The sequence below is a fragment of the Muscardinus avellanarius genome (genome assembly GCF_963383645.1).
Source record: "Muscardinus avellanarius genome assembly, chromosome: 8".
NCBI classification, from domain to species: domain Eukaryota; kingdom Metazoa; phylum Chordata; class Mammalia; order Rodentia; family Gliridae; genus Muscardinus; species Muscardinus avellanarius.
In genome coordinates, this window is record NC_137794.1 from 109,281,926 (window position 1) to 109,302,730 (window position 20,805).

Consider the following 20,805-nt stretch of genomic DNA (forward strand, 5'->3'; position numbering starts at 1 on the left):
GGGCGCAGTGCCGGTGGTGATCCGAGACAGCTCCCTGTAAGCTTCCTTCTCTGGGTTTCTGCAGACCAGCAAGCACGCCCTGGTTCAGCCCCAGCCCTCGCTGGCCTGCTTTATGCTGTGTGTCTCAGGCTGTGTGTGTCTCTTGTTTCCCCATTTACTTGTTAGGGCTCAGGAGCAGAAGCACTTGCCCCACATCTCCAGAACCTCCCAGCTTGGGGCCACCCTGCAGGGCCCTAGAGATGCGAACACCCTGCTCCTCCAGCTCCCAGGGTCCAGTGGGTCTTTGTCTGTTTCCTGTTGTTAATAACACAATACCACTGGTATTATAACTGGCTAAGTTATAAAGGAAAAGGCTGATTTGGGCCAGTGGTTCTGGTCCATGGAGAGCCACCTCTGAAGACGGCCTCTGTGTTGGCAGAGAGCCCCCAGACGCAGGACAGGCGAGGGACGGGAGCGCGGGAGGCCTAGCCAAGGCAGCGTTATTACCAGACTCCTCTCAAGATAGCCCGCTAATTCCTTAATTACACGAACGGATTAATCCATTTGTGAGGGCAGAGCCCTAACCACCAATTTAAGGTCCCACGTGGTCCTACGTCTTAATACCTCTCAATGGCTCATTTCAACATAAGTATCCGAGGGAATGAACCACAAGCTCGTCGCTCTTGAAACCGCCTCCACCTCCTCCCCGGGCTTTGTGGGAAGGCTTTCTTGGCTTCCCAGCACCTTTGCAGTTTTCTCAGCTTCTGCTCATCCCTCCTTCTTCTCTGGACCAGGCAGTGCTGGTCTGTCTCTGAAACTCCCAACCAGCCTCTCTCCCAAGAGCTGCGGCCTCTGACGGCAGCCGGGTACCACCATCTGCTGTCCACGCAGAGATGCAGGCAGCTGGGACACTGGCCGCCACCCCTCCAAGGGGCGTAACTTAGCCCCATGGAGTTTGTTTTACCAGATACATAGCCGGGGACAAGGGCTGTGGCATTGGACCAAGAGCGGCTTTTTGCGGGGCATGAGTATTTCAGGACGCTCTGGATGGACCGCATGGGAAGTAGGCCAGGCTGGCCCCATGCGTCTGGCCATTGCGATGCTGGGGGACAGGGTGATCCTGGGGAGGGGCTGTCACTCCCCAGAGCTGTGTTCAGGGCTGTTTTCATTGGCAACTTGGAAAAGAACCCCAGACCCCTTAGCAGATCTGCCTGTGAGCTGGCAGGCCCTGATTCTGCTGCAGGACACGTGGGGACCAGGGAGTGTCAGGAGCAAGACAGCCTTCACAGCCAGGGCTCAGCTGCCAGCCTCCGGCCTGGCTCTGGCCACTTGCGGGGGGAGATCCTGCTCAGTGATGCACGGAGACTAGAGCCAGGTGGGAGGAGGCCCAGCGAGCCTGCCGTCTCTGCTGACCCGGGGTCCATCCCTGGTGGAGGAGGTTGGCACTGGTCCGCAGGGAAGCCTGCCCCATGACCCTGTCGCAGTTTACCCACGTAGGGCCAAGGTGGTCTGATGGGAGCCTGGTGTGACCGCTCCCTGGAGTCGGCAGAGCGGGACCACGGGCCTCTGGTGGGGGTCATAAGGTGGAGCGTGCGCACGGCTTTGCTCGTGGAGAAACAGATCGTACGCTGCTCCGAGGCTTTTAATCCACGTGGTCTGATAGGCAGAGTAGGGTCAATTCACATGGGTGGCAGGTCGATTCTCACCCAGTGGGAGGGAGGCGCGGGCAGGGATGGCCTGTGGGCTGGATGGGGATCTCCAGACCCCAGCCTGTCCTGCCTCGTAGCCACGCTCCAGGCAGCCACACAGCCCTTGCAGGTGTCAGGGCCACAGGAAGTGGGGACCCCCACAGAGCCACGGCCCCACCCCAGGGCAAGTGGGCTTTTCATGAATTAATCCTCAGAGAGCCTTTTCCCTTGCAAAACATTTCCTCAGAGGAAGAACGGTCCTGCCTGCAGGCTCTCCGCTCCTATGTCTGGTACACATGCCACATGTGTTGTGTGTTTTGTGGCATTGGTGTGTATCAAGTTTGTAATGCTTGTATTGAGTGTGTGCTATATGTGTATATGCATGCCCTGTGTGTTTGTGTAGTGTGTGCATGCATGTGTGGTCTGTGCTTGTATGTTGTGTACATATGCCATGTGCATTTTGTGTGGTGTGTGTTCGGCTGTGCTTGCGTGGTGTGTGCATGCATGTGTGCTCTGCTTATGTGTAGTGTGTTTGTGTGGTGTGTTGCTTGTCATGTTCATGCTTGTGCTACATGTGTGTGTGCCGTGTCTCCACTCGTGTTCTGCGTGTGCACGCACAGGCTGTGTGCCTGTCTGGACAGCATCTCAGGCACCTTGGGCAGGAGCCCTGAGTCCCTCGGTCCTGCTGTGAGTCACACTCAAGGGCTCGCTCTGCTGCTGTGACTCATTGTGCAGAAAAACAACCCCCAAAGTCCCCTCAAAACAATAAAAGATGCATGATAAATATTTGGCTGTGGAAGACACGAGGCCCTGACAAATCCAGTTACATTAGGAGGACTGCTTGCCTCCCCGGGGTCCATGGGGAGTCTCTGGTTTGCTTAGGAGAAAAGCAGTCCAGGAAAAGGCTTCCAGCAGAAGGTGTTAACAGCAGCTGTGTGTTTTCCTGCTTTTTCTTATTCCAGCCCTTTGGTTTCTGCTCCCATCCCAGTGTGAAAGGGGCATCTCAGCATGGTTTCCGGGCTATCCCCCATGCCCCCTCCAGGGCTGCAGCCCTGCGTGACCCCAGGCCTTGGCACTGGGCTCCCTCCTCGCCTTCCAGGGCCTTTGTTCTTCCTGGCCTCCCTCCCAACCTTGCCTGCCCTGGGGCTCCCTGCTCAAGCAGGGCCCAGCTCTGTCTGCTTCACTCCCAGCTCACAACAGCCGCTGCTTTCTTGAGTGACTACTTCATGCTGGGAGCAGCACCCTCATTCCCTCTGCACCAGGTGACACCGACTCCATTTAGAGGGAAACTGAGGCAGGAAGTGGTTTGGTAATGTAGTACCCAGGGCCGTCCTGCTGGGCAGGTCAGGCCAGCTGGGGCTTCCCCGGCACCTCGTCCTCATCTGCCCCACTCTCAGCCTGGTTTCTCTGGGGCCTCAAATACCCCCCTGTGAGCACAGTGGCTGGGAAATAGGGTCCTCCAGAGTATGGGGACCATTCTGCCCAGAATGGAGGCTCTGCAGAGCCTCCTTGTGCAGGTGGCCGGGTTGTGGCCCCGATGGTGTAGGGGAGGGTTGGGAAGGAGACAGGTGAGGCTGACTTCTCTGGGAGGAAGGAATGGAGCACTCTGCAGCATCCAGCCTCACAGGCCCTTCTCCAGAGGCCTGGGCACCTGCTGCCTGGTGTTTCAGGAGCTTGTCCTGAGCACGTCTCAGCCAGGAGGAGCCAGGCTGCTGATGAACCAGCTCCCTGGCCTGTGGTGCTCTGAGTGCAGGATGGAGCCCTTCACTTAGCTCAGTACATCTGTGCCTGAGGTAGTTTGAACAACCTGCTGTTCTGTCTGTTTTCTTTCTTTCTTTCTTTCTTTCTTTCTTTCTTTCTTTCTTTCCTTCTTTCCTTCTTTTGTAGTACTGGGGATGGAATCCAGGGGCATTCTACCTCTGAACTTCACTCCAGCCCTATTTTTTAGTCTTTATTTTGAAACAGGGTCTCACGAAGTTGCAGAGGGCCTCATTCAGGAGCCGAGGCTGTCCATGAACCACGATCCTTCTATCTCAGCCTCCCAAGTACTGGGATTAAAAGTGTACCCCACCGTGCTGGGCCATTCTGGCCTGTTTTCGTTACTAGAATAATGAGGGTTGCTGATAGTCATTGCTTGGAAACAGACAGCACGTTCTTAACCCAGCACTTTTTTCCTTTGGAGACTGGGGCTGGAATTACAGTTCACAGCATAGATACCAAGCTTGAGCCATCCCCGTGGTCTGGGGAGCTGCGGGTCTCGTTGTCACAGCCTCCCCTGAGGAATTACTAATGCATTGTGATCTGAGTGTGCTGCAGTCTGGGTGGAAAGCTACCCTGTAAGGGAGCGTGCTGGTAAGCAGTGGAAAGGCCCTCAACAGTACCCAGGCTGGCCCTGCCAGGCTGGGGTCGGGTTGCGCAGATAGAGGCCAGGCATCTGATAACCGCTACAGCCTTTCCGTGTGAGCGCTCGGGACTTACTTTTAAACTCCGTTGCCCTTGCGGTCCACAGTAAGTAACTGGGGGGAAGAGATTGCTGTTTAAAGCCTCAGTATCATTTGTTTCTCTGCAGGCATGTACACGGGAAGCGTGTGGAAACTATGTTGTGTGTATCAACTGAGCACCCTGTTTAAAAACAGTGGCACAGGGCCAGGACTAAGTACAAGTTCAGGTTGAGTCTTGACTTGTATTGTCAAGTACACGACTGGCAGGTGCAGTCAGCTAGGTCCTTTGGCTGGAGAGCTTGTCCATTTTACTTCGTTTAATCTCTTTCCAGTAGGTCTCTGCTACATAGCTATTGGACAGGTAAAAATAGAGGGCTCTAAGGAAAGTCTTAGTTAAATGCCAGCGTATATCTGATTCTATTCCTAAATGCGGGTGGGGATGTTCTGGGCTTTTCAGAGAGGTGGGTAAGGTGGTACCCAATTCCCGCAGACCCCAGGGAGGCACTGGGTCAGGGGGCCTCCAGCCCGCTCCAGACCCCTCCTCAGAGGCTGGCCGGCACTGTGTGCCCCGCCCCTGGCCAGTGGTCAGGAGCAGCGCCAGCCGCACTGGGCGAGGGAGCAGAGGGCACCGAAGTCCACCATCTGCCCCTTCGTGGCTGGTGTCAGGTCGCAGGCACCGGATCCTGTTACGGGCCCAGGACGTTCAGTTTCATTGAAGAATACCTTCCCCTTTCTGTTCCTTGTGCTGCAGACGATTTACATGGATGATGGAGTGTCGTCCTTTGTCCAGATCAGAGGCTCCGTGCCACTGTTTTGGGAGCAGCCAGGGCTTCAGGTAGGTAATTTAAACAAAAAACATGCCCACCTATGTTACTCTTTCTCTGCCCTTTTTAATAACTGTGGTCTGTTTTTTTCAACTATGTCTCTGTCCAGGTATAGTTTTTGATTTCTCCTCTGCCCAGCTGTATTGAGCTGAGCTGTCAAGAAGCGCGCGCGCGCGTGTGTGTGTGTGTGTGTGTGTGTGTGTGTACACATGTGGAGAACTGCATGCCGGTTTGCACTTTCAGGATCGGCGAGTGTGTGTGTCGTTCACTGACAACTGGGGTGCGGGGTGGGGCTCTCTGCAGAGGGAGGGGAGCCTGGAGCTGCCTGCGTGAGATACTTAGAGAGACCTGAGTTCTGTGTGTGAGCACGGGCTCCCCGAGGCCTCGGGAGGGTCTGCCAGCCCTGCGTGGTGGTGTTGGGGTCTGGCTCTAGGTTTGCCCGTGCTGGCCACAGGAGAATTGTACAGAGCTTTCCCGTGACTTCTAAAAATACCCCGAACCATCCAAAGCAGGGCGCTGGTCAGTGCCAGAGGGATTTGGCTTCTGTGTCCTGGGAAAAGTTCAAGGGCTGAGGATGTGGCCCAAGAACACACTTGTGGTCCATGGACACGACTGCCCAGAAGCAGCGGGTCGTGGACATTCTGTGCGGCCTGGAGATCCCTCCCCCTGGCCCCCATCTCCCCCTGACCTGAGGGAGCATGAGTGCCTCCAGAAAGCCTCTCCCCTGAGATCTTGTCACCTCTAGCTCTTCTTACTCAGGGCTCTCGTGTGACTGCGGTCGGGTCGCCAGCCAGCAGCAGAAGGGGTCCAGGATACCTGTGCCAGGTCATTAGTGGTGTTAGACACGCAGGGCTCAGAGACTCAGCCTTGGCTTCAGCTTCTCAGCCCAGCCCTGAACTTGACCCAGGGCCACTGGCAGGTGAACCTCTTGGCCATCAGCATGCCGTGTTGACAGCACCGCCATGTCAGCTAAGTGCCAGGTTAACTCAGTGTGGGATTGATGGATCGATGGATTGATGGGTAGTCTCTGGGTCCTACAAGGGGTGGGGATGGTTTTACTGACAAGCCTAAAGGTAACAGGGAAAATCCCCCCAGAGCACCTCCCAAAGGAGGTTTTTATTGAGCTAGAACTTTTTTTTAATTGAGATAGAATTTCCATACCATCAAATCTACCCATTTAAAGTATTCATCCCACTGGGCATGGTGGAGCACGCTTGTAATCCCAGCTGAGACAGGAGGATTGAGGTTCGTGGCCAGCCTCGGCTACTTAGTGAGGCCCTTTGCAACTAAGTGAGATCCTGTTTCAAAATAAAGAATAAAAAATAGGTCTGGGGGTGTCACTTGGAGGAAGAATGCCCCTGGCTTCCATCCCCAGTGCTGCAAATAAATAAATAAAATTTAAAAATAAAACATTCATCCCAGTGGCTTTTAGTGCACTTGTAGGGTTGTATAACAAGCTCCACAGTCTAATTTTAGGACATTCTCATCTCTGCTGGAAAATCTTGGTCTATTAGCAATTACCCTGTCCCCAACTCCATCTCTGGCCTGAGCAACCCTTAATCTACTCCCGTCTCTATAGCTGTCCCATTCTGGATACTCCAAACTGGTTTTGGAAGCTTAAGTTTTTTTAAACTTGGAGTTTTTCCTTTGGCAATGTCTTGAGTTCTGTATTTAGGAGGACAAAAAACAAGAGTGTATTACAAAAAAGAACACACTAAAAATGAACGTACTACAAGAGGAATGGGGGCGACCGTGTTACAGTTCCTGTAGGAATTACAAAAAACCCCCACATCAAGGTGCTGGTCACGATGGAGTCAGAATTTAAACAGGACCCCCTGGAGTCTCTGCTTCACCCTCACACCGTGCTCAGCGGTCCTCCTTCCAGGACCACAGAGAGGCCCTGCCCAGGCCGTGTCTGGGAACCCCTCGGTTGTTGGTGAGCTCCTCCTGGTGCTGTGGGCGCCATCTGTCTGCCTGTCTCTCTCCAGTGTTCAGGGTGCACAGGAGTAAGCCTGGCTCTTTCCCCGTGGCTCACTTGCAGCCCCCGAGAGGTTTCCCCTCTGCCACTTGGTCTTCTCATGACCTTCCGAGTCCTTGGACACCATCTTTCTGGTTTCTAGGACTCTCAGTGCCTGGTCTCCAACAGACAAGAGAGACTATTTCTTAGACAAGGGAGACCAGAACATTGAGCATACTAGAAACTGGACAGAAGGCCTCCAGGTTGCCCTTCCCCAATTTAATGCAGCTGTGGTCTCCAGCTTGGCCTGGCGCTGCCCCCGATGCGGCTGGGCCCTGCGTGGAAGCCATGCTGGGCTGACTCAGTGAGGCAGGGTCAGGGGCCCGTGGCAGGCTCAGCTTTGGGGCAGCACAGAGCCCCGTGGATTCCTAACACTTGGCCTTCGCCGGAGTCCCCTACGATTGCTTCAGACAGATTCTAAAGGCATGCGTGCTTGGGAATCTTCTCAGGGACTTGTCAGCCGTTGGCCCTAATGCCCGCTTTTCCTCTGTCGTCCCTCATCAGAAAGACCAAGTCATTTGGAGGGGACGGGAGGGCAGCGCTGCCTGGTGGTCCCTGGCCCCCGCCTCCGCTGTCAGTGTCAGGCTCGAGGAGCAGGTCTTGGGTGTTTTCATCCACTTTGAGCTTTTTTCCTTCTTTCTTCATTTAGAAGGCAAAGTGCAAAGACGTGGGGGCAAAAAGCTTGCGTTCTAAGTTGCAGCAATGTGCCATGTTCTCGGGGGTCGCGTGAGCCTGGCAGGGTGGGCAAGGGGGTGAGCGGAGACCACGTGGCTGGTGACTCGGGCATGTGCTCACGGGTGTGACGCCGCAGCACGACTTGGGCTCAGATTCAAATTCTGGCCCCCACCAGGGACCATAATATCCTTTTGAGAGGTTCTTATCCTTGCTAAGCCTAAGTTTACTCTTCTGTAAAATGGCTTAACAATCCCTACCTCAAAGGGCTACAGAGAAGATTAATGATCATAACGTGTATTGGAATTTAGCCCAGTATCTAGAACCTAAGAAGTACTCAGAAGAATAGCTAATAATAATAATAATAATAATAATAATAATAATAATGATAATGATAATAAATGGTAGTTTGGGAGGCTGAGACAGGAGGATCTGGTTCCCAGACAGCCTCAGCTATTTAGTGAGGCCCTTTGCAACTCTGTTTCAAAATAAAGAACAAAGGGCTGAGGGTATAGTTCAGAGGTAGAATGCCCCTGAGTTCCATGCCCAGTACTGTAAAAATTAAAAAAAAAAAAAAAAAAAAAAAAGTGCTGTCTGGGACGAGCACAGAAAAGTGTGGCTTCACGTCCTGGTTGCGGGTAAGAGCTCCCCAACTTCACCACTTGGATGCAGTGACAGCACAGACCAGTTTTCCAGAATGTTCCCTGCCATCCCCCATAGACTGATGGGAGATCAACAACCCCAGCAGAAGCCATTCATTCATCCCAGGCATTGATGGACTGTCTACAGGTTCTGGGACACCAGAGATCAGATACAGCCCTTGCGTTCAAAGAGTAGGGCGGGGACCACTCTGGGGAGGGGCGCAGGCCCAGGTGGAGAGGTGGGCGGGCTGCCCCAGGCTCCAGCAGTCTCCTGCAGGGCTCTTGTCTGGACGGACTGGGGTAGTGCAGATTTTGACCCTCGTGGCCTGGGCTGATCCAGGGACGGGTGCTGGCTTGGGTGCTGGGGCTCCTAGGCATGGGGCCAGGTGAGACGGGGAAAGGGCAGGGACCTGATTGAGGTAGCTGCGTGTGTTACGCTGAGGTGTTGGATTTTCACCCAGGATCTACAGGGCGTTGGGGCCAAACTTGGCTGCACATTAGACCCTCCGCTCAGCGGTAGAGTCCCTGCCTGGCAGTCCTGAAGCCCCAGGTTTCAGCCCCAGCTCCAGGAACACTGAAAACCACCTGGGGGCTGCAAGCCTCCTGGCACTCCTGCCGATGCCGCACTGGGTCTCAGTGTCAGGGCTGAGAGGCAGCAGCGGCCCGTCCTAAACACCCCTACGGGACCCCAGTGTGCACAAAGTGCAGGGACCCCTTGGGTATGCAGGCCAGCCCATTTTTAGGGGTGCAGGGAGCTGTAATTTGTAGCACTTGTCTATTTCTGTAAACACTCCCATCAGGGTCACTCTGGGGAGAACGGCACCCTGTGGGCAGGTGACTGTGGGGCCGCTTCAGTACTACCATGCCACCATCCGCTGTGCTGAGGGCTTCAGGGGTGGTGGCAGCAGTCTCCTCGGTTTGTTTGCTGGGGGAGGAAGAGACTGAAGGCAAGGACCCATGAGAGTTGCTGCAGGAGAGCTCTGGGCGCCGGGACAGCTGCAGGCCCTGTTTGTGGTTTCAGCCCCGTCCTCCGTGACCACAGCAGAGTGTTCTCCGGACTCCGACCTCTCCAGCGGTCAACTCCCTCATGCTCAGCATGGAGTCTAGCGACATCAGGACTAGACGGATCATTGAGTCTTTAGCCACAAGGGGAGACCAGGTGGAAGGAGAGGGAGGAAAGCTTAAAAAGCAGCACACTCAGCTTCCCGGGCCGGCCATGGGGCTTCACTCCGCGGCTGCAGCTTCTGTCCTGTGGCCAGTGTAGGTGTCGCCGTGACGCCAGAGCCAGGCAGCGTGGGCAGTGCTGGAACCAAGGTGAAGAAGGGCCTGGTGGGGTTGGGAGAGGCAGCAGGCCAAGCCTGAGGAATCTAGACGGGAAGGAGGAGGGACGATCTCCTGCAAAACTGGGGGCCCCGGCTCCCCTCCTTTTCTACCCAAGGCCCAGCCTGAGGCTGCCGCAGCTGAGAGGTCCAGAGGCCTCTCCCACCCCTCGGCAGGCATTTGCAACCCAGCAGAAGGGGGCCAGAGGTAGGAAGCAGATCTCCGGTGCTGGAGTGGGTGGTGCAGCCTCACCCTAAGAGCGCCCACGCCTGGCCCAGCTCCAGAGATATGGCTCAGCGGCCCTGGCCTGGGCCAGAGGCTTGGCATGCTCAGGGTACATCCTGGGACTGGACTTGGAGAGCCGCTGCCCTAGACCTCCACCCAGGTCCCTTCCACCCGCTGAGGGTCCTCAGCGGCTTCATGTTTGTGGTCCACAGTGATGTGGGAGATGCAGGCTGTCTGCCTGTCCCGTTCCTTCCTGGTGGAATGGTTATCTCCACCAAGACCAGCCATGCTGTGGCCTCCGGTCAGACCACGCAGCTCCTGCTGCTGTCTGGCTTCCTGTCACCTGCCACCCTCCCTGTGTCCCGCTGATGCGGTCCAAGGGCCCACAGATAGCCAGACATCCCTGTTACTGTTTGTGGCTGGTCCTCAGTGCTCGGGGCACTTCCTCCCACAGGCTTGGTGGGAACTCTCCGTTCTCCTGAGTCTTTCTGCGGTGATCCTGGCTAGAAAGGAATCTCCCAGGGCCAGGGAATCTGTCTCCACCTAGGTGATCTTTCTATGTGGACTCGGGTGCTCAGTGTCCCAGCAGTTGGCTGACTCCAGAAGTCTTTATCACGGGATCGCAGAGCCGGGGCCCAGGCGCTGCCAGGTGTGGCCAGCTGTGCCTGCAGCTTTGCCTTTCCAAACAAGAGCCTGTGGGCCCTGACCTGGGAGACGCAGATGCTTCTGATGCTGGGTGGGCCAGGACTGAAGGCTAGGCCACTGAGCCACATGATTCTGGCCTCCTCTCTCTGGCACCCATAGGACAGTTCTGAAGGCCACTGCTGGCCATCCCTGACCCCAGGGATTTGGCACTGTCTAACAGACAAGCAGCCCCTCCCTTCCCTTGGACCCCAGCCCTTGGGGTTCTCAGTGGGTGGCTGAAGACCCAGACCCCTCACCACAGGTGTCCCATAGGTACTCTTCTCAGTACTGCAGGGCCAGAAGCAGAGTGGGGGCGTACTGGGCATTCTAACTCCCAGCTACGTCCTTTTTATTTTCTATTGAAACAGGGTCTTGCTAGGTTGCTGAGGGTATCAGTAAGTTGCCAAGGCTGGCCTTGAGCCTGTGATCTACTGACTCAGCCTCTCAAATACTGGGATTACAGGGGTCTGCCACCAAGCCTGACTCAGGAATGTGCTTTGAATTAAGTTGTTGACATTTTCTTAGACAGACACCAGTGGCCACTGGGAAGAAGGGGGGCAGGGTAAACACAGCAGGAAGATGCGGTGCTCTGGCCCATTAGTTCATGGCCAGATGCCCATTTTACACACTCGTTTCCCTAGTGACTATGGTCTGGAGGAGCAAAAAGGATTTGGACTGTGTTGAGTCAGTCCCATAAACAACCTTCTTTCATGATTTCTGAATTTCTTGCTGAGAAACTGCTTTTCTTTCTTTTATTTTTTTTCTTTTGTGGTACTGGGGGTGGAACCAAGAGGCTTTCTACCTCTGGGCTATACTCCCAGACCTATTTTATTCTTTATTTGGTAACAGGGTCTCACTAAGTTGCTGAGAGCCTCACTAAGTAAATGAAGCTGGCTTCAAACCTGTGTGATCCTCCTGTCTCAGCCTCCCAAGCACTGGGATTACAAGCGTGTGCCACCACGCCCGGCTTAGAAACTGCTTTTCTTGACCTCTGCTCGCCTCAAGCGCGAGGTGGGATAGTAGTATGGCCTGTTAGGAGCCATGAAATACTACATTATCCAGGCTCAGGAAAGGCCCTGCCGGGTCATGGAAACACTCTTTTTATTGCGCTCAGAAGCAGCAAACAGGACATTTTCAGTACTTGAAATTCACACCCAAAGAAAGTTGTAAGTCCGTCCCTCAGATTCACAAAGTTGTTAATGTTTGATCACACATGTGCATGTAACCATGTATCTTCACTTGTGAGTAGGCACTATTGTTGAGCACCATCTGGAGCTCAACAATATTAATATTGTTAATATTAATTAATATTAATCAATATTAATTAATATTAATATTGTTAATATTAATGTTAATATTCAGAATGTTTTTCCTAAAACAGTTATACTCCGCTGGGCATGGTAGCACACACCTGTAATCCCAGCACTTGAAAGGCTGAGACAGGAGGACTGCAGGTTCAAAGCCAGCCTTACTAATTAAACGAGGCCCTTAGCAACTTTGTGAAAACCAGCTTTAAAGTTTCAAAAAATATTAAATAAGGCTGGGGATATAGCTCAGAGTAGAATGCCTCTGGGTTCAATCCCTAATACAAAAAAATTATATTTTTATGTCACCACAACATAGATACCAATTTAAGAAATTCAGCATGATATAACACTTTTTGTATGTGTATTGTGGTACTGGGGATTGAACTCAGAGGCATTCTACCTCTGAACTGCACTCCCAGCCCTATTTTAATTTTAATTTTAATTTTTTTGTGGTACTGGGTATGGAACCCAAGGGCATTCTACCTCCAAGCTACATCTCCAGCCCTACTTTTTTTTATCCTTTATTCTGAAACAGGATCTCACTGAGTTGCAAAGGGCTTCACTAAGTAGATGAGACTGTCCACGAACCATGATCCTCCTGTCTCAGCCTCACAAATGTTGGGATTACAAGCATATGCCACCATGCCCAGCTAGTTTTTATATTTGAAATAGAGTTTTGCTAGATTGCTGTGGCTGGCCTCAAACCTGTGATCCTCCTGTCTCAAACTCCCAAGTACTGGGATTACAGGTGTGTAGCACCACCCCCAGCAAGATGTAACACTTTAATCAGATCTGCAGTCATTTTGCAGGTCGACCAGTTGTCTCGGTGACAGCCTCAGTCTCACCTGTCCCCTTTGGTCCAGGATCACATTCTGCATTTCGTTGTCTTATCTCTAGTCATCCTTCCCTGAATCTATTTCTCAGCCTTTCTGTCGTCCATGACAGTGAAATTGTGTGAACGTGCAGGCTTTAGTTTTATGTTAAGAGTCTCTCATTGTGGCTTTTCATGGTGTTTTAGGGTGTGGAATACTACCTACATGACACTGTCCTGCTGGTACATGATGTCCATTGGCCCCTCGTGATAATTTTAATTTTGACCACCAGACACAGTGTATTCAACTTTACCACTTGTAATTAACATTTTTCCTCCTAACTAACGAGCAGTTTATGGTAAACAGTTTGAGATCATGTGAGTGTCTTGCTCTTTCCTTGAGATTTCTCATCAATGGATGACTTGCTGTTCTTTACTATGATGGTTATAAAATGATTTTTCTATGACTCTCTCCACATTTGTCATTTGATATTCTACTGAAAGTAAGAGCCTTCCCTCCTTCCCCGTTTACCCACCCACCCGCCTATCCATGAACTCATTCACCCGTCTATCCATCTACCCATAATATCAGCAATACCAATTTATAGATTTCTGTTTTATTAATTAGGTTCTAATTCTCTACTGTTCACATATATATATGGTGTGTGTGTGTGTGTGTGTGTGTGTGTGTGTGTGTGTGTTATTAGTGATTGATTTCAGGGTGTTCTCTTATATGCTTTGATGCTCAAATACCCTAGATTTGCAACAGTATGTATTTTAAGTTTATTTTTTAAAGTGAGTTGAGTGTAAGTAGGTAGGTCTAAGTATTAAGACAAAAGAGATAATTAGGATACCTAGATTTTAGCAGGAAATTGAGGTCCATGCAAGAGTATGGAGACTGAAAAGCAGCTTCTTCATCCCCAGTCGCTTGGACTGGAGAGTTTGGGGAGCTGCCAACTGCCTCAGGGTCTCACCCTAGAATTTCTCTTGTCTGTGGATGAACCCCACCTGCGTGTCCATGCTGTAGCCTGGACTGGGTGGCAGCAGAGCTATCCTCAAGGCTGGTGAACCCGAGCAGGGAGCACTGTCAGCAGAGTCCAGGGAGCACAGCCCTTCTGAGCAGGGAATGGGCCCGCGAGGTGGGCCAGTGGCCGCCATGTGCAGCGAGTGGGCTGGCAGTGGGTGGAGCCCGGGTTTCTTTGGCTCGGTGGTGCCAGTCACCACTGTTCTCTCTCCTTGCTGCAGGTCGGCTCTCACCATCTGAGGCTCCACCGAGGCCTGGAGGCCAACGCCCCTGCTTTTGACAGGTAGGGATCCTGAAGCAACAGCTAAGGCTGCCATCCTCCAGCCCCAGACAGTGGGGCGGGGGGACCCCAAGCCCTGCACCTAAGCTGACTTCTACTTTGGTCCTTCAGCAAGATAAGAGTTTGTAAAGTGAATTTGTGTTTGCCCTCAGGTTTGCCTGAAGGTTGCATGAGCGATGTTCAGGTAGTAATTTGCCATTATTTTATCTTATCGGCTCCTTTTCATTCATTTTGCAATGAAGCCTCATCCATTGGTTCTGATTAATAAATGGGTAATCTAAATTATAGGGCGTGAGCTGTTTTTGTTTTGAAACAAAAAGTAATGCATAGGTTTCAAAAAAAGATATAAAGTAAATGAATACTCTTCACAAATCCCCGCTCTTAGGTATTTTACAGTCGGCATTTTTTTTTAATCCTAGACAATATTTGGGGTATATGTTTTATTTTTTAAAACACAGATTGGATCCTAACACACTGAGTTGGCAACTGGCTTGAGAACGCCATTGCTAACCTGCACTGTATGTACTTGAAGTAGTTGATAGCTTCTGAAGAGATTTGCTCTTCTACTCGAAGCACTAAGTTTTAAAATCATCGTAGTGAATACAACAAAAGTTGTTCTCAAAAGTAATGTTTAAGTGTTTTAATTTATCCTGCCTGAAGCTTTAGGAGACGAAGTTTGCTCGCATATTCTTTTGCCAACAAATAACAGGAGTCCAGCTGTGACCCCTAATTAGCATGTTACAAACAATAGACTTTTACTGCACAGGGAGTGAAAAAGCATGCATCTTTCTTTTCTTTTTGGTTTTCTTTTTCTTTTACTTTTTTTCTGTGCTCGGGATTGAACCCAGGGGGACTTTACCACTGAGCTATATCCCCAGCCTCTTTTGAAACAGATGAGTTGCCCAGGCTGGCCTCAAACTTGCAATCCTCCTACCTTAGCCTCCAAATTGCTGGGTTTACAGGTACCCAGCTAAAGAAAAGTTCTGTTTAGCCAGGCATGGTGGCATATGCCTATGATCTGCCTGTAATCCCAGTACTTGGGAGACAGAGAAAGGAGGATCACAATTTCAAGGCCAACCTCTGCAATTTAGCGAGATCCTGTTTCAAAACAAAAATGGCTTTGGGGGCTCAGTAAAGCATTCCTGGGTTTAATCCCCAGCACTACACACACACACACTCACACACACACACACACATATATACACATTTACTAAGGAAAATTGTCGACAGTAGATATTTGGAAGAGACAACAATGTTTAAAGAAGAAAAACACTTTTTTTTTTTTTTGGTGGTACTGGGGTTCCTGGAAGCCCTTCTACCTCCGGGCTACACTCCCAGACCTATTTTTTAACATTTTTATGTGGAAACAGAGTCTCTTAAGCCAGCGAGGCTGGCTCCAAACCAGCGCGATCCTCCTGTCTCCGCCTCCCAAGCGCGGGGGATTACAAGCATGCGCCACCACGCCCGGTGTGAAAAACACTTTTTAATCATATAATGTTCCACCCCTTTTAATATCATAGTGTCATTCCTTTCAATCTTTTCCTATATCAAGGCCTAAATATTTCACTATTAAATTATAATTTCACATCTGCTTTTTACATTGTATCTTTTCCTTGTGTTTTTAAAATCATTTAAGCATTTTTAGCATTAAAATTAAAAAGTTATTCTGAACAGGTTGATGATAAAGGACAAATATTGGAGTCTCTAATATTTCAACATACATGTTTTCAAATAGCCTTTGAGCCGGGCGCACGCTTGTAATCCCTGTGCTTGGGAGGTGGAGACAGGAGGATCACGCAGGTTCGAAGCAGCTTAAGAGACCCTGTCTGGGAGTGTAGCCCAGAGGTAGAAGGGTTTCTAGGAACCCCAGAACCACCACAAAAAAAAAAAAAAAATAGCCTTTGATACAGACATATTTTTCTGCAAGATTTGTTGCACCTTCTGATTTGGGTTCAACCTAGTGAGCTGCAGCACTTGGGAGGGAATGTGGACACTGAGGTCCAGGGCTTATCGCCGAGTGTTTCTAGTACTGAGAAGGGTGAGCGCCAAGCCAGACGAGAGGTTACTTTCAGAGAGGTTACTTTCAGAGCCCAGCACCATGGCACACACCTGTAGTCCCAGCTTCTTGGGAGGCTGAGGCCTATCAATTTAGGGAGACTCTCTCTTAAATTTTTTTTTTAAAAGGTGCATAATTTCAATGATCTGTGTATTATATTTACCAGACTATTTATGAAAGTTTGGATTGGCTGGGGTTTTTTTTGTTTTGGTTTGTTTTGGTTTGATTTGGTTTTTGGGGGGTGGTACTGGGGATTGAAACGAGGGGCATTCTACCTCTGAGCTACTCTCTACTCTCTCTGCCCTATTTTTTTTTTTTTTTTTTTTGGTAGTACTGGGGTTCCTGGAAGCCCTTCTATCTCTGGGCTACACTCCCAGACCTATTTTATATATTTTTCATTTGGAAACAGGGTCTCTTAAGCCAGGGCGGCTTCTAACCAGCGCGATCCTCCTGTCTCCGCCTCCCAAGCGCGGGGATTATAAGCGTGCACCACCATGCCTGGCCCTCTGCCCTATTTTTATTCTTTATTTTAAAACAGGGTCTCACTGAGCTGCAAAGTGCCTCACTAAGTAGCAGAGGCTGCCCTCAAACCGCAATCCCACTGTCTCAGCCTCCCAAATGCTGGGATGGATTGCAAGTGTGCGCCACCGCGCCCGGCTACGGCTGTTCCATTTGACAGTGGCACTGTATAGAAGGGCCAGCGCAGCCTTCCTGCAGAGGTCTGCCAGGTGTCATCCCTGGCCCAGCCTTTCATGCAAACCATGCTCCTCCATGGCTCCCAGTGGGCAGTGGTGGTGGGCTAGGGTGGTTGGGCCTCTCCTGGGCTCTTTTGCCCACTCGGGTCAGTGGCATGGCCGAGCCTGGAGCGTTGACATTGAGGGAGCCCTGCCCCTTCTGTACCTCTTCCCTCGAGGACAGGGCGGGCAGCCAGGCGGGGCCCAGGGGCCATGGCGTCACCGCCTCCCCCATGCCTTGCAGGCACATGGTACTGCTGAAGGAGCAGTACGGGAAGCAGGTGGTCGTGAACCTGCTGGGAAGCAGAGGCGGAGAGGAGGTGCTCAACAGGGCCTTCAAGGTAACGCCCCTGGGCTGGGCTGGGCGGGAGAGGGGGAGGGGGCCCTGCCCGGGCGCAGAGCCCCCGAGGCACAGGGCAGCCATCTCTCCTTAGGTTTTCAGAGGTTTCCCCAGGGCTTCACCGGCCAGGCTCTCTGGAGGAGCTGTGCTTCAGTCCAAAGGGGGAGAAGGTGGAGCTTAACTGGCACCTCCTGGGCCTTCCTGCCAGTACCGCAGGGCATCTGTGCCTTGGTTACTCTCCAGAGCCCTGCTCGGCTCAAAGCACCGGTGCGGTGTGGCCCCCTCCAGCTGTTCGGCGACCCTCACATCTCTGCTCTCGCTTGGGTCACCAGTGGGACCTGTGTGTCAACTCCTGACAGGCTCATCCCACCTCCTGGGTGCCCAGGGCAGGGGAGGGCAGATGGTGGACGGGGAGAGGAAGCCCTCGGACAAGGCGATCACCCAGGTCTCTCTCTGGGCACGGAGCCCAGGCCTTCCGCGAGCTCTCTGCCTGCCTCAGAAGCCTCTGGGGTCGGTTGCCGTGGCCTCTTCCTGCTCTGCCCAGCCTCCCACGTGAGGCTCAAGGGAGGCTCTGGTGGAGAGAGCCAGAAGGCACCGCCAGGGGCCGGGTGACCTCCAAGGCCTCTGCTCCGCCCTGGCTGGAGGAGCCTGGGAGAGCTCACTTCACTGATTAGGAAAACCACACTCTTGGAGCAGGGACTTTCTGGTGGCCAGCGTCACTAGGCCAGACCTGCTTTTCCTGTTTTGGTTTGTTGCTATGAGCAACAAGTTTAAGAAACACTTCCCTCCCACCCATCTTGGCAGCAGTGCTGGCTACTTATTTTAAGAAAGGGGTGGGGGGAGACAAAAGAAAACAAAACAACAAAAAAAACCAGTCCCTTTCCCTTTTCTGCCTGGAGTTATGAGGAAAGGATGCTCCCAGGCCTCCCCAGCATCTGGAGGCAGGGCCTCTTTTGTAGCCAGAGGGCAAAAGATAGCCAGGTGCGGAGGGCAGAAACCTGGGAGAGCAATAGGCAGCCAGCTGGGCGTGGTAGCACACACCTATTTTCCCAAGGAGGCTGAGACAGGCAGATCACTAGTTCAATCCCTTGGCAACTTAGACCCTGTTTCAAAATAAAAAATAAGGTGTGTGTGGTGGCATACGTTTGTGTTTGGGAGACCGAGACAAGAAGATCGCAGGTACATGCCCAGCCTCAGCTCCTTAGTGAGGCCCTCCACAATTTAGTGACACCCTGTTTCAAAATAAAGAATAAAAAAATAGGGTTAGAGATGTAGGTCAGAGGTAAAATGCCCCTGGGTTCCATCCCTAGTACCACAAAATAATAAAAATAAAAAATAGAAATGACTAGAGTTGTAGTTTGGAGGTGGAATACCTCTGGGTTAAAACCTCAGTACCAAAAAAGAAAGAAAGAAAGAAAGAAAGAAAGAAAGAAAGAAAGAAAGAAAGAAAGAAAGAGAAAAAAAAGGCAGCCCTTCAACTGGGGCCTGGTCATGCCTTGGTCAGGTCAGGGAGCCCCAACAGACTGGGGCTCAGGCACCCAGGCAGGACCCAGTGCCATCAGGCCCTCAGCAGCACTTCCTTGATGCTGGCAGCCTGTCAATTTACATTCTGGCCAGCTGGGGTGAGCAGGGTACCTCAAAATCGCCAGAGCACCTGGCTGGGCAGGTGTCGGGCGCATCTGACCTGAGGCCACACCAGACCAGATGGGTGGAGGGAGGCAGGAAGGCAGACAGTGTGTCCTTGACCCTGGAGCTCTTTGGTAAGAAGGACAAGGAATTGCCAAGCCAGGGAGGTCTCTTGTAGAAAGGAAGCCTCCTGTGAGCAGCCCCAGGCTCTGTTCCCTCCTCAACTTCCCCCAGCTCCTGGGCTGAGCCAGGGCCAGGTGGGGCCCTGATGGCTCATGCACCCCATTCTGGGGTTTTACCAGCCTGTGCATCCTGCCGGCCACACCAAGCCTAGAGCCCACTCGCCCAGGCTGGTCACTGTCAAGATGAGGCTGGTTGCCAGGGCAACGGGAACTAGATTATGAGCTCCACAACCTGCTACCTGCTGTTGGCCCTGGGGGCCGGGGCACTGGGGCCCCTGAAGAACAGAGCAGCCCTCCCCTCACCTGTGCCCTCCGAGAGCCCTGCAGGAGTGCTGTGTCCCCAGGGAGCCCCTGCTCTGGCCTCTTTTGCCCAAAGGGGACCTTCTGCCCTTGTGCAGGCAAGATGCTCTTTGTGGCTTTTGTCTCTCCAGGGCCCTTCGACGGTGCTTCCCATTCAGGGTCAGGGCTGATCCACCCCCTGGACCACCACAAGCCTCTCCCAGCCGGCCCGTGCACCCAGGGGTGACCGCGGTTGGCCACAGATGCTGCAAGAAGTTTGTAGTCGCAGCCACCCCGCCCTGCCCCTCACTGCCCACCCCTTCCCTTTGCAGAAGTTGCTCTGGGCCTCTTGCCATGCCGAAGACACGCCTATGATAAACTTTGACTTCCATCAGTTCGCCAAAGGCGGGAAGCTAGAGAAATTGGAGAACCTGCTGCGGCCTCAGTTGAAGCTGCACTGGGATGACTTTGATGTGTTCGCGAAGGGCGAGAACGTGAGCCCACGGTGAGTCTCTGCTGGCTCCTGGACAGGCACCTCCTGGGGTTGGGTACCTCAGGCCCCACCCCTGCCCTCCTGCATTCAGAGAGGAGCTTGCGGATTTTGTGAGTAATGGTAAAGAATGGTGTTCTGGGAAAAGCAGCATCCTATTATAAGAGACTCCATTATGCTGAGCTCAGATGACCCCACAGCTTATCATCTACGCTGTGATAGAGCGACAGAAACTATGACCATCACAGTATAGCAGCTGGTGTAAACCACAGTGCTCAGAGGAGTCGGGCTCTTGGTGGTACTGGGGATTAAACCTGGGAGCATTCCACCCACCTCTGAGCTAAACCCCTAGCCCTTTTTACTTTGAAACAGGGCCTCGCTAAATTGCCGAGGCTGGCCATGAGCCTGTGATCCTCCTGGCTCAGCCTCCCAAGGTCTGGGATTACAGGTGTGTGCCCCCACCCTCGGCTGTGGGGCTCCCGTATTTGCAAACTCACTTACTTGCTACAACTAACTTGTAGCCTCGGAGTCTACTCACCGCACTTTGTGGTCATTCACAGACATGTGAAAAAGTGTGTCACAGAATACACACGTTCTCAGTGAGATCAAAAGGTGATGTCCTACTCGGCTCTTACACCAGGATGGAATGTTCTTTAGCTTTTTTTTTTTTAACAGTACTGGGAATTGAACCCAGGGGCATTGTGCCTCTGAGCTATACCCCCAGCCCTATTTTTTAGTCTTTTTTTATTTTCGAAACAGGCTCTCACCGAGTTGCAAAGGGCCTTGCTAAGTAGCTAAGGCTGTCGGTGAACTGCGATCCTCCAGTCTCCGCCTCCCAAATGCTGGGATTACAAGCGTGCACCCCCGCGCCTGGCTTCTCCTTTTGCTATTTAGTGCCATGTTTTTCACATTTTTGTGCTTTTTGTTGGTGACTTTGCTTTTTAATGTGGTCCCCAAGCATGAAGTGCTGAAGTGCCATTTAATTCTAAGGAAGCCGGTGACATACCTTCCAGAAGAAACAAATTCCATAAACCTTGTCCAGAGATGAGTTCAGCGCCGCTGAAGCAGCGGCATTCAGAGGCACTGCCATTCACAAGGGGTTACATCCTGTTCTCGTAAGACTTAATTTCCACATAGAATGTCAAAAATATCTTAAGTTCAAATGGACTTAATACTCAAGTATCC

At 52.0% G+C, this 20,805-nt stretch overlaps 1 protein-coding gene across 2 annotated transcripts in view; it reads left to right on the top strand.

Annotated features, from left to right (window-relative positions):
* SYNJ2 (synaptojanin 2) overlaps nucleotides 1-20,805 on the top strand; it is a gene marked incomplete at both ends in the record, with an annotated part of 106,705 nt that overhangs the window by 50,554 nt on the left and 35,346 nt on the right. For both annotated transcript variants that reach the window (XM_080700251.1, XM_080700252.1), the window contains 4 exons: nucleotides 4,860-4,943; nucleotides 13,855-13,916; nucleotides 16,948-17,044; nucleotides 19,463-19,635. In XM_080700251.1, coding sequence (XP_080556377.1) covers nucleotides 4,860-4,943; nucleotides 13,855-13,916; nucleotides 16,948-17,044; nucleotides 19,463-19,635 — 416 coding nt within the window. The remainder of the gene's footprint in view (nucleotides 1-4,859; nucleotides 4,944-13,854; nucleotides 13,917-16,947; nucleotides 17,045-19,462; nucleotides 19,636-20,805) is intronic.